The sequence below is a fragment of the Parambassis ranga genome, chromosome 13 (assembly GCF_900634625.1).
Source record: "Parambassis ranga chromosome 13, fParRan2.1, whole genome shotgun sequence".
NCBI classification, from domain to species: domain Eukaryota; kingdom Metazoa; phylum Chordata; class Actinopteri; family Ambassidae; genus Parambassis; species Parambassis ranga.
The window spans coordinates 782,384-795,820 of record NC_041033.1 but is presented as its reverse complement, the minus strand read 5'-3'; the positions used below and the strand labels follow the sequence as shown (position 1 = coordinate 795,820).

Here is a 13,437-nt window from a genome sequence, read left to right as displayed (position 1 = left end):
GCCAAACCAATATCTGCATTATGTTCTGTTCTTTTTCAGTATATATCTGAGAATACTGACCAATATATATGTCAGGCCCAACTAAATGCTGCTAGGGACAAAAGAGCAGGCTTTATTATTGTTTTAGAACAGTGATATTTTTGAGAGATTTTTGGCAGTGCTTTATATTTAGGGAGCCACCTTGACAATAAATGCCCCCCACCTTATCTACATCCCCCTGAAAAAACTTTGACTGAGCGATTGATGACTGACATTACCAAGTTAAACCATTAGCATTTTCTGAGACTGCAAAATGTGCAGTCTCAGAAAATGCTAATGATATAACTTGGTAATGTCAGTTACATCAGCAAGTAAAACCATTAGCTGTGCACAATATTAGAACACATTTAAGATGAAATATCAATAAGCCTCCCAAAAACTATACCTCAACTAGTAACCGGAAGGTTGGGGGTTCGATCCCAACTCCTCCCTAGTCACTGTTGTGTGTTCTTGGGCAAGACACTTCACCCTAGCCTGTGGCGCGCCTTGCTAGTCATTGTATGACACTGCTTGGCAGCAGCCGTAAAGAATTTCCCTCTGGAATTAATACAGTATCTAAAAGTGTCCTGAATATCTATTGTGAATTAGAAGTAGTAGTGTGAAGTAAGCAGTCCCAAGAAAACAGTTACCCTGCCTCAGTTTGTATACATCTATATGCTAGAAAATTGTACACATCACAATCACATAATCAAGTATGAGATTTAACAAGAGAAAAGGCTAGATCTAGCATACCAACATCAGCATGTGTATTATTCTGTATAATGCTTACCACATCCATCACAGATTAGCATGTTACTATGAGATATTTTTCTGAATCTTGATTACATTATATCCGAATGCACCTACTCAGCAGGTCGTACAACATGCTAAAGCTCAATCATTTTGACATTCTGTTTTTTTGTGTGTGTTTCTGGGATCCATCATTACGCCCACATGCCACTCTTCTCCTTCATATTCATTTAACTAAATCAGTGGAGCCAGTGCCACAGCAGGAACCGTCGACCTACTGACCCCTCTCTGCAACAACCTTTGACCAAGATCCCACATAAATCATCCCCCATTCCTCTCATCAGGTTGTCTAATACCTCCCTCATACATCTTTAAATGGATTCTAGTGTGACAAATCTGAAAATGTGTAACTTCTTGTTGGGAGTTGAACAAAAAGACAAATGTTTAGTTTAGCTTCACATTATGACTAGAAGCAGAAAGCCTGGCTTTCTTTATGGCATGTTCACTCAACCCATTATTAAGAGATTCAGCATGGTGTTTTCAAACATGAGGCGAATGCAAGTGGTATCCTTTTCAATGAGGCTAGCACCTAATGTGTTTATATATTTATATATTTATATATAATAGAGGAATGCACATCTCTGTGCAGCCAGTCCAAGCCCTTATTGTTAAAAATCAACTGTACTTCTGAACAGGCAATGGTGTCTTCACTGACTCGTCACTTTTATATAATTAATCATAGGTAGCATTTAAGTGTTCCCCAGCTCCTGCACTTCTTGTTGAAAACGCTATTATACTTGTAAAATTGTATGTTTTAATCTACACTGTCACTTCCTCGTAACTGTTATTTTGACATGTGCTGCTGGTTAAATAAAAACAGAAGACCATGGTTCTCTGCCATCAGGTGGAAAAAAATACATGCATATAATGGCACTAATGGACGGTCAACAGGAGATATCAACACCAATATCAGGAATATTGATTGCAAAGAACATTGCTGTTCTTCCCCACTGACAATCAATGAATGTTTTCATGGGGCTGAGAGGGCACAGGAAATGAGAGGGCACAGGAAATAGAAAAACTCTTTCTGTCATATACTTTCAATTATTTCAAACTGCACTAGTAAACAAGACCCCATGCTGACTGCTTTAAAATACAGCTCTTAGGTCTTTTATGTCCTTTGGCAACCTCTACACTGCAGGTGACTCCTTCCACATACTAGCTCATACACGTTCTGTGATTGTGTCTCATGTATTTGTGCAATTCTGTGATTACACGTGACATACTTGTGCGGTTCAACTCATAAAATCTTGAGAACAAAAGCAGTCCAAGGCCCTGAAAGCTCCCCTTGTTACTGACTGAAGCAGCAGAAAGCTTATAACCACACAGCATCACATGCAGTCAACGGGCCTCGAAATTTATATTACACAAGTCAAACATCTACAGAGAAGTCACAACATTGAGCATTTTAATTAAGTCAGAGCAACAACTGGTAGCTTTGTTAATATTAGCAGTGACATTAGTTACCTTCATGAGTGCTGCCACACTGTTGAGAAAGACTGGCTTCTCTTTGGTCAGAGACAGCAGACAGACCACCGCGTGCTCTCTGCCCTGACCCCGTCTCAACGACGGCAAAGTCCTGCTGCCACCCAGCCCATAGTACCGGTCCATAGCACTCAGAATTGGTACTCCACAGCTAACAGGACCTGGAGATGTTGCTGCTCTCAGTGGCTCAGTCAGAGAGCTATACTTGTGGCTCGTCAGTACTGTAAAGTGATTTCACAACTGGCTGTGCTACTTTGGGACAGATGGAGGGCAGCCTACACCCCCACTTCAGGCCCCATCCCTTCCCCAAACCTTCCACAGGTCTTTTGGATCTGTGTGAGGGGGCGGAGTCACAGATCATAATATGCAGAGACTTCCTCAAGTGGGAGGTGGTGAACTAGGTGGTTCTAAGAAAAGCAATGCAGTTTCCTTAGCAGAACGTTAGACTGTATGCACTGGTTGCTCTTTACTTGAAACAGTATGATAGGTTCAATCCAGGCAAATGTTATGCTGTTAAATCTAATTCAGTCCCAGATATCAGATCATGGGGATGGAAAGCTTTGAAGTACTTTTAAACTAGCAACTGTCTTGCAATTATTTCTCTTTTGGCTGTTTAATAATGGAACAATACAGCTCACTTCTTTTAAGTCCTGTCTTCAAATATCTACAATCAATGTAATGACATCACGGTTTAGGATAAAGGACAGGTTTCCACTATGTTACATTATGTGGAATTACATCGCAACACACTTTACTTTTGTGTAAGATATATGAATATATAAAAACATATTTTAATAATCATCATCATTTCATCTACTAAACTGGGCTCTAAATATTGTATAATGTCCACTATATAATATTCACAGGATTTTGACAGACCTCAAACTGCGATTGGGAGACATTTTGATCATCTCTTCTCACATTTCTCAAAGTAAAAGATTTAATCACAAAATGTAACCCTGAAACTAAATAGCCGTCCACCTAGTCATCCACCTGTAGTTCATACTGACCTTTGATTAGTTTCCATTTCTTTTTACAACTGTTCGGTGTCTATATGTTTTATATCTATATGTCTTAATTTCCAACCTATATGTTACCCAATATACAATTATTTATATCCTCAAAGGGTAATAAGTTGAAACAATGATGTATGATAGTGTGATTACGAGTATGGTTGTCGAAATCAGTAAATGGGTAAATTTTCATGGTGGGACTAAACAGTAGGACAACCCCCTCTAGTGGAGAGGTCATAAAACAGCAGACTATCCTGACTATCCTTTTTCTGCTTATGTTACTAAACCTTTCTCCTCTGCTGTAAACTTTCTGATGATTAAACATAACAGAGAGAATAAATTTAGCATGGAGTCAAGTGACATGATACTTCCTAATCTGTCTTGTTTTCACCAGAGAAAATCCACACGTGGCATACTTGTTGGTGCTGTCTCAAGACTGGATTACTGCAGCTTTCCTTTGGTAGGGTAGAGAAACAGATTTAGCTGTCCCAGATAAAGAACCACAGTCTCTACTGAAGTGCCTTATCTGTACAGGCAGGTTTTTGTTTTATTTTATGTTTTATAAAAAGATTCATAATCACAATAATCAGCATCACAACAGTAGCCCAAAGAGTTCAACACAAACATGTAAATGGTATGGTCGATGCTACCGTCTAAATATTTACCCTTGTGTTTGGTTTTCTTCTGAAGTAAACCACAGGAAATTACAGCAACTCTTCAGCATAAGTAAACGTCACCGCTCATCAGTAGGTTTGTGCAGGGTAGGTGCAGGATATATTTGGCAGCCTAGGTGGGCAGGTTTGGTGTCCCACAGAGGCTGGATATATTTGGTGGTGTTCTGAGAGATGCTGGTATACATATGTGGTGTTCTGTTTGAGTGTGAGGGTATATTTGGTCTGCTAATCCTCACAGACAGTAGCAAAGATGCCAACCATGCAGGACGGACATTTGTACCATTCTGCTGGGCACACAGAAACAACAGCAAAGGAAATCAAAAAATAAAGATGTGCACTGGTTGTGTTGGTAGCAGTCCGAATGATCAGGGTGGTAAAGACTGAACCTTTTAAACTGCCATGATATCAAACTTCTCCTGAAAAGAGTCAAAACCCTTCCTCATCCACAGGACTCTGGCAAGCTTTATAAAACTGTGTATTTGCAGATACACACCTCACCTTTAGTGTTTCAAAGAGCAGATAGTAGATAGTACTACAGAAAAAGTAAAAATGTCTTGCCTTATTAAAAGCAAAGGTGTTATCAACATCATGGGAAAGATGAGGCCATCCTCAGCGAACCCAGGTACTGGATGCGTGTCTGCCAGAGATGATGCACACTGTGACTTGGTTCATACGCCAAGTGTGTTTGCCAAAGCAGCAGGTCAGTCAGACGGCCATCTGGAAAGAGCTGTGCCAGGCTGGACAACTTGGATCAGATGGACAAAGGACAGCCATCTTCCCTGCAGATGGGTAATTAGAGAGGGTTTACCTCTGAGCCCCAAACAAGAGCTTTATTAAACCTTAGAAGGAATTTTCCTGCCTTTTAACACTGGCATCATGTTAGTACCAACAGCTGAAATGTTTTTCCACCACTAATAGGTTTACTTCACAATAATGAAGCCAAAGGCCTGCGATAGACACTCATTTTGTTTTGAGGGCCTCATAAGTAGCCTAACCCTGTGCTGTAGAGACCAACAGGGAAATAAGCAGTATCATGTCCTGACATGGCCAAAATATGAGCACCCACTCATTAAATCTCCTGCTGCTTATCTTGTGCTCAACAATATATTGGGCTGTATTCAAAGATAGTCTGCTCTGTCTCAGAATTTGTCTTTGATGAGATGATATCTGCAGGTAATATTGAAAGACCGATACATTCAGACTCTAGTCCCTACTGGGGTTTTATCTCCCTCAGTCCTCCTTTATCTGTTAAACGTTTTTTGCCTGCATGTAAACTGAGCCCAGTAGAATACATAACCTTCTTTGACCTCTGTACTGAGAATTCTTGAATGGTATGAGTTTTAGCTAATGAAAATACAGAGCTCTTCCAGCAGCCTCCTGCTACCTCTGAGCTGTGTACTCCTGATTATTTCACAATAAGGCTTCCCCTGAATAAACTTATTTTCAGACTCTGTTCACATAGCTTTGTTCTTTGGTAATAGGTTGTGTGAATGAGTAGCAAGCTGTGTGTGAAAGGCTTTAAATGCTCACAATGAAGCTGCTTGGAGGAGCAGCGAAACGTCTTCAAGAAAACTCTACAAGTCCAGTGGCGTGGCTTCAGCCTTCTGAATGAAAATGACCTGGACGACAGAATTTTCATTGACACGTCGTAAACAGTGAGTCAGTTGTGACTAATTACAGGCCCTGGAGCCCCACACCCTCCCTCCTCACAGAGCTGTGAATCTCTGCGATTCAAGGATACAATGATGTAAAAGACTGCCTGTGAAACTCAAAAAGTCTTCACTGGTCCTAAACAGCATATTTACTTGATACAATTACATTGACCTTGGTGCCATGAGCTTTCTGCACATCCCTTAAGTCAATATTATACCTTGTGTGACTGTAAGTTGTACTAGTCCAAAGGTTGTTGTGGCTGTTAGGTCTTCAGTGGGAACAAAAAGGGTTCAGAGGGGTATATGAAGGCAAATAACCATGCTAGAGATTTAAACAGCATGCAGGCTACATCAAGAAATAAGTCCCATTCAGAAGGGATGTAGGAAGTTGATTACTCCCTGGTGACCCAACTTTTTAACCACTGTTATGTATATATAATGGTTACAGTATAAATTACATCCTCTGCTTATATCAAACTTGGCCTCAGAGCAATTCTAGATGTCACCATTGACCACACATAAAAGTATAGAATACATATCCAATATTTTGGCAGTAAAATATGCTGAAAAGTTTGAACCTTAAACTCGACACATTGCAATTTATTTATGTTGATCTATTGACTCAATTCTATATCAGCGGATAAGATATTGATAAACATTCAGCAGTGGGCATCTCTACTCCTGATGCCACTGAGGGAAGACGGCAGGTGTTTTGAAACAATTCAAACATCACAGGCTTGCTGCTGTTCTGCCAGATTCTGAACTTCCTGAAAATGTTTCTTAAATGTATTGCTGCTGCTACTGGAAGTCAGACTCAAACTGTGTCTGGAGTTATCCCTCTGTGTGGGTTTTCTCTGGGTGCTCTGGCTTCCTCCCACATTCTAAAGATGTGCTTGTCCTTGTTCCCCTGGGATGGACTGGTGACCTGTCCAGGGTGTACCCCGCCTCTCAGCCACAGATAGCTGGGTATGATAATACCATGTGGTATCATCTGGTCTTGCTGCCCACCTCCCTGTTAACATGGTTTCAGCCTTAGTGTATGAATCTGCTGCACACAAACAGTTTTAAAAAAAGCGACCAAAACCTGACCTTGCACACAGAAAGCATGTCACCTCATCCAACTGAGCTGCCTCACAAAGCCCATCATTTTAAAAAAACACACACTCTGTAATTACAAGCAGAGCGGACAAATGCTGTCTCACGCAGGAACAAACACATATAAAGGCATTTTACAAGGACTTTGTCTCCACACTTTCATTCAGCCTGGCAGACAAGTTCAAGATGTCTGCCGGCTCTCCCTCGCCCTCCTCCTGTTCAGTTTCGGAAACAACAAACAATGCGGTTGCTATGGACTCATCTGGGCGCCCAGAGACCACATGTCAGCGACAGTGTAGACAGCCGACAGCAAACTCCCAGACGCTGCATGGTTTACAGGGCTGGCTGCTCCTCCTTTTCCAAACAAACATGGAGATATTGCGTTTGCTCCAGGAGGTCACACAGTTTCTGCCATATTACCCTGAAGAAATTGTCAAACTAAATACAATATCACCTCCATGCTTACAATATTATATAAACGTCCACAATAGTGCAAATTCCCATGTCATTTTCTAAACCAAGATAAGGACATATTTACATTTCTTTCACAAAATAAAAACATCAAAAGCAAATTCTAGCCCTAGAAAACATTTAGCATTTGTGCCAGATGTTAGAACTGTGAATGTGCTAGGATCTTATCTGCTGGGCTGTCATATAGCTAACATATAGGCTACATTACGTTCTGCCACAGCAACCCTGAACACCTGGTGTAGTCGAGGGGCACTGTGGATGTAAATAAATCCTGTCACAGCTGTTAGTGCCAGCATTAAACCTCCAAGACCAACCTTACTGTTCAACTACTGCTTTCCTCCATCAAAATGACAACAAAATGAATTGTGTTGTTTAGACAACGGCTTGACTCGAACAATGGTCTGCCAATAATATCTGCCAATATCACAAACTTTGATCTGCTCGAACAGTGTTTCCAGCACTCTCAGCACTGTCTGCAGCACATGAAGCAGTGCTAGCATCACAACTCAGCAGAGGCTGGTACACTGAGACTTCTGTAAGTGCTTGCAGTAGTTTGTGAAATGCAATGCCAAAAAAGTAAAGAAATAATTATCCACATATTTTTTAACATTACCCTGTCAACCAGATAGCAATGTAGCCAGCTTTAGTTTCTTAGTATATTGTGAGAATACCAGCTGATATATCACCACAGTTTTCTACTAAATATCAGTGTTGGTAACAAAAATATAAAACACTCAGGCTCAAATTCAGATTGCACATTTCTTTGAAACACATTTGTGATTATGAGCAAAATGAATGTCTATCCAGCATTTCAGGGTATGCAGGGGTAATGTCAGCATGACTCACCAAGACACACTTTATTACAGTATTAGTTGAAAAAAAGTAAGGTCTGACAGTAAATCATAATGTAATTTATCAAGAAGAGTCTGTAGACTGAGTGAGTTTTATCTCACTGGGAGGCATTTACTTATTGGAACAGTCACAGGTTTTGCCTTGGAAACTTCTGATGCTTTCCTTATTTTTGATATTTTAGAGATTTAACTATGAAATTATTTTCTATTATTCTGACAGGCAAAGACAGGCAAAAAAGTAAAAAACAAAAAAGGCCTTATAAATTTACTGAGCCCTCAGAGAGGCTAATATATACTAAATTCAGCAAAACTCAACTGTGAAATGAACCCAACATTTTGAATGAGAAAAGGGTACACCATGTGATGTATTATATGACTCAGCCTTAAGGTAAAGCAACGGATCAAGTTCTTTTTGAAAAAGCACTAAACAACAAGTTTTCTGGTGATGTATGGTTCTGACTCACCAGTTTCTCCATCTCCTGCTCTCGAAGCCGCTCCTCTCTCTGTCGGCGGTGGTATTCCAGCAGCTCGTCCTCATTGTCGCTGATTTCAGTGATGCTGTTCTTCCTCTCCCTCATTCCAGGGTGGGGTCTCCCTGCAGACATTTTCCTGTGGTTCCTGGGGCTCGCTGTTGGGGATGAACCAGGTAGGGAGCCCAGACTGTAAGCAGGTGACAAGGAATTCCCAATGCTTGCCTTACGTACTCCCACGCCACCACAACCGGCCTCCATCATCATGGAGGTTGGTGATGGGCTGCGGGCTCGGATCCCTCGGCTGCACATTGGCTCCTCGGATGTGGATCCAGTCTTACGGCGAAGCCTGGGACTCTCTGGCACAAGCTTGGCAAGACTTGAAGGGCTGTCAGGAGTCCTCAATGTAGGAACAGTACCTGGCAGTGCCCCTGGAAGAACTGGGACTCCTCTCCGAGCCATGGAAGGACTCAGAGGTGGCAGCTCTCTCATACTACTGGTCCCTCCACTGCCTCCATTCACCTCCACATTCCTCCTGGCCATGCGAGGGCTTTCAGGGGGCTGCAGAGAACGTGGATGTTGTTGGAGTGGGGATCCTTGGATGATGTGGACAATGGGATCTAGGGGTGGCTGAAAGGCTCTGGTGGATTGGGAGAGCTGTCTAGAGGGGCTGGAAGTAAGGGAGCGATCAGCTAAACTGGTCTGCTCTCTGAATGGGCTGGCAGGCCTTTCCTGGAGCACCGTGGTGGTCTTGGTCCTGGGACTGGAGGGTGATGGGGATGGGCAGGTAGGGAATTTGGGAGTAAGTCTGGGGCTACTTGGAACAATGTTTCTACTGCTGAGGGATTCATTAGAGGACAGAAGGGGGGTCTGTCGAGGGCTCTCAGACCCATCTAGGCTTAGTCCTCTGCGACTCGGCTTTGGGCTCGGAGGAGCCTCGCTTAAGACCTTTCTCGGCAGCCTGGGGCTTTCCTGAACCTTTTGGCCTGCCCCGCTGCTGCTGAAGTTAGGCAGCATGGTTCGTGGCTGAGGTACAGGAGGCTGGGTGGTGAAGTTGTAGCTAGAGGAACGTACGGGCACTGGTGGCAGAGATGAACTCTGATCCTGGGGTCCTCCACTAGGGGATGGGCTGGTAAAGCTCCCACTGCTGGCAGCTGACGGGGAGGAGAGGGGTGAAAAAGGAGGGGATGTATTCTCGTAGCTGGACCCCACAGACATGGCCCCTGGGCTGGTAGGAGGGGACAACAAATACCGGCCCCCTCCATTGACCATGGGTGACAAAGGGGAGTGGGGGATGGATTGGCCGCTGGGAGGCTTTTTTGTGTCCGAGGAAGAAGGTTGGGGATCATCCATGACTAGGGAGTCCATGATCTCCTGCAGGTCCTTCTCAATAGAGCTGACAATTGCACTGTGCTCAGACTGGACTTGCTCTCCAGGAGCTGGGGAAGACTTGGCTGAACTGGCCTGGTGATTCCCATTGACCAAACTCTCAGTGTCTAAGGGAAGACAGAAAACAACTGTCGTCAGGTACAGGCAGAAAAAAACTGTTGTGGATGCAGTAAAAAGCATGGTGTCTGTCATTTGTGACACCAAACACAACATTCAAAGCACACTTTCCAAGACAGGTATGGACAAGGGCAGAGGAGTGATTAGTGGTGAGGAAAGAAGGAAGGTCACTGATGAAGAGACAAACAAATAGACAGGGATCAGGAAAAAATGCTACATAACCCAATCACTGTGTGGCCTGAACGCAACATAGGATGCAGGCCGGGGTAATCTAATCTTAACCATCTCCCTAATGTCAGCATAGTAGATTATTACAACATGGCCACGTGGGAGATTCAGCAGCATGGCCTGGAGGCAGGGATCACAGCACAGATCAGGGTTTATTACTGTTAATGAAATCTGTTTAAACTGAAACATATGGATTACTGTCATAGAAAGGCAAACGCTGAGAGAAAAAGAATAGAACTGTCATGTCCAATGGTGATGTCAAAGCATCATACAACATAAAAACACATAATGTTCAACCAGCAGAACTGTACAAAATATGGAAGCTTCACAAATAATGCATGTGCAGTGCTCTGTCAGCTGAGATGGGAGCAGCTCACTCTCCTACAATATCACATACACTGAAGCTCTGCCTTATGACAGCCTGGCAACAATGAAATCTAAATACTCCACGCACATGAAGCACCCAGCTGCCAATTCAAAACTGTTTGGATCCACGACATGTTAATGTCACACCGTCTACCGCACACACGTTCATATGTGCAGGGGGTGGGGTGAAATAATGCAACCGTTTGCCGAGGGAAAGCCCGTGGAATGATGTCATGGGATACTGACCATCGCCTCGAGAGCCCTATGCCACCCTTCACTTAGAAATCGCTCCATTCAATGATCCGCCTCCCTGTCGCTTAATCGATGAGTCTGATGTGTGAAGAGCAAAGCCAGCTCAATACACAGGACAACACCGGGTATACCGTCTGTAGGCTCCAGCTGATATAAACATGTTTCCTCATAAAGCACATAGGCAGAGGCATCAAATGAGAAATGTTTCCCGAAAAGGACATATGTATGAAGAGCTATGGTATGAATAAAGACTCCGTTAAATGAGTCGTGTTTTACCAGCGACGTCAGCAGCCTCCTTCAGAAACACATGAACATTAAACCGACAGCTGGTTAATGGAGTTTGGCGTGTGACCGGTTTCCATCTCTTCCATTGCTTAAAGGCTCCGGCATTCAGCACAGTATGGTTACTCACATGAAAGAATAAACTGCGACCCGGTCAGTTTGAGTGCGGTTCACCTGCTACAGGACGCACACATGAGGCCCACATCCTCCGGACCCCGGCAACAGACCGGGTGCGACGGAGCACTGACGTGCCCACAGAAGGGATGTGTAAGCTGGGGTTGGGGAGCTAGGCACAGCTGCTGCCCGCGGAACATTGTTGTTCAGTTAAAGGCAACGACACGCTGCATTTCCGGCTGAGACCTTCACATTAATATCCGCGTTTTATGCAACTTGCGACGTAAGAACTTGGAGCATGTTCTAAACGTGTTACCGCCATAATAACTTAAGAATGTAATCAAATCTATTATCTAGACTTGTAGGATGAAAGGAGCACTGACTGACACCGACAGTGTTCTGCTCTCTTTGGACAGCCAAAAAAAATTTCAAGGAAAAGCACGTTCCGGTATGTTATTTTGAAAGTAAAGTTGGCCTACTTCCGATGTGATGGCAGATTTTCTGTCCAGGTGATTGTGAACTACTGCGAGATGTACAGCTGTTTTAATGAAGCACAGCAGTGAGGCTGTTAAAATGTGTCAGTACTAGAAGAACTATGGGTACTGGGGCATTGTACTGACTTTAAACAAAGCTTCTGGATGAATTGTGCACGCTGGTGTGCATATAGTATGTTATCAGACCTGATGATGATGATGGTAGCCTGTGGAAATGTTCCTAAGCTGTGTATGGCCAAACCTTTCTCGTCCAGCATAGTGGTATATTTAAAAGAAGAAAGAGATTTTCCCCTGGAATGGAAATGTGGCTCTTAAGTGGTTCAGAAGAGCACACATGGTCCTGCCCCTTTATTAATAAGTGATTTCATTTGATAACAATGAGAAGCACACAAAATAGATTCAACGTGGTTGTGGAAATCCATGTTTGCTTTTTGCAGTCAGTTACAAATACAGCAGCAAAATCCAGGAGAGAAAGGCCTGTTACTGAAAAGTGAGTGAGTGCTTGCAGGAGGGGAAACCCAGGCAGGGAGGGTCCAGGGATGGCAGACACTAGACTGGAACTGAAGGGGTATAAATGGACTATGAAAAAAGATACTGTAACCTCAGACATCGCCCACCTTAAGTACGCAGCCTAGGGCCACAAAGATGTCTGCAGGCCAGGCAGAGAGGCACAGGAAGTGCCCACTGACTGAGGAGGTGGTAGCTGAAAGATGGCTGGACTGTCATTTTATACTTATTATTATGTACACAAGCCTCTACCATTTTCTATGTCCTTGAAGTCATTAGACTTCATTAGAGTCATTAGAGAGGACGAAGGAGAGAGGGAGAGAGGAACACAAACATCATACATTACAGAGAACAAACATGACAGGTTGATGATGTTGTCAAGATGAACCAGTAAAACTAAGAATAAACTTTACCGGGACGGACACGAACGATCTTGGCTGATATCACATCATCTATCCTCATGCTGCTGCAAAGATCTTTTATAACACTGATGTCTCACTCTCTCATGATCACTCGTCATTGTGCGTTTGTGTACGTATGTAGTATCTTGAATGATCGAATGATGGAGCTCTTACCATTAATACATGATCTTTAAACGATGCGCAAGATTTTGGGCCATGACCAGACAGAAACCTGAGAACGGTCTCACTGCACACTGTTTTCATCATGTCCCTCAATCATAATGCTGGTGCGCTGGCTTGTTAGTTAGCTAACTAGGTAGCAACTGTCTGCTAACATAAGTCCATCCATTAGTGACTGATTAACATGAAGTAAGAATACTTTGCTTGCTGTCAGCTGGTTTTATGAGTTAAAATACAGGGTGAAAAATGGGGACTGCTTATTTTCATTCATTTCACTGATTCAAGCTGCATCATGATTAATAATCTAATCATTAGCCATAATTTTCTCAGACAGACATTAACATTTTCACACTTTTCTCTCTTCTTTAAACACTCAGTTCAAACCTTCGTAGAAAAATAAGTCTTATTATAGTACAGCACTGTGCACTGTACATTTGGCAAGCTGAACACATTCTGTCCAGGAGACACGGCATGGAGGAGATTGATTGACAATGGTCTACGGACAATCAGAACACAATGTGCTGTTAAAAAAAAACAGTGCTGCGAGGGACCACTGTAATGGAAGTTT

The 13,437-nt window shown here is 43.0% G+C and overlaps 1 protein-coding gene across 13 annotated transcripts in view; it reads right to left on the bottom strand.

Annotated features, from left to right (window-relative positions):
* Nucleotides 1-13,437, bottom strand: part of phldb1b (pleckstrin homology-like domain, family B, member 1b) — an 86,233-nt gene that overhangs the window by 35,480 nt on the left and 37,316 nt on the right. For all 13 annotated transcript variants that reach the window (XM_028419958.1, XM_028419965.1, XM_028419968.1 and 10 more), the window contains one exon: nt 8,534-10,035. In XM_028419958.1, coding sequence (XP_028275759.1) covers nt 8,534-10,035 — 1,502 coding nt within the window. The remainder of the gene's footprint in view (nt 1-8,533; nt 10,036-13,437) is intronic.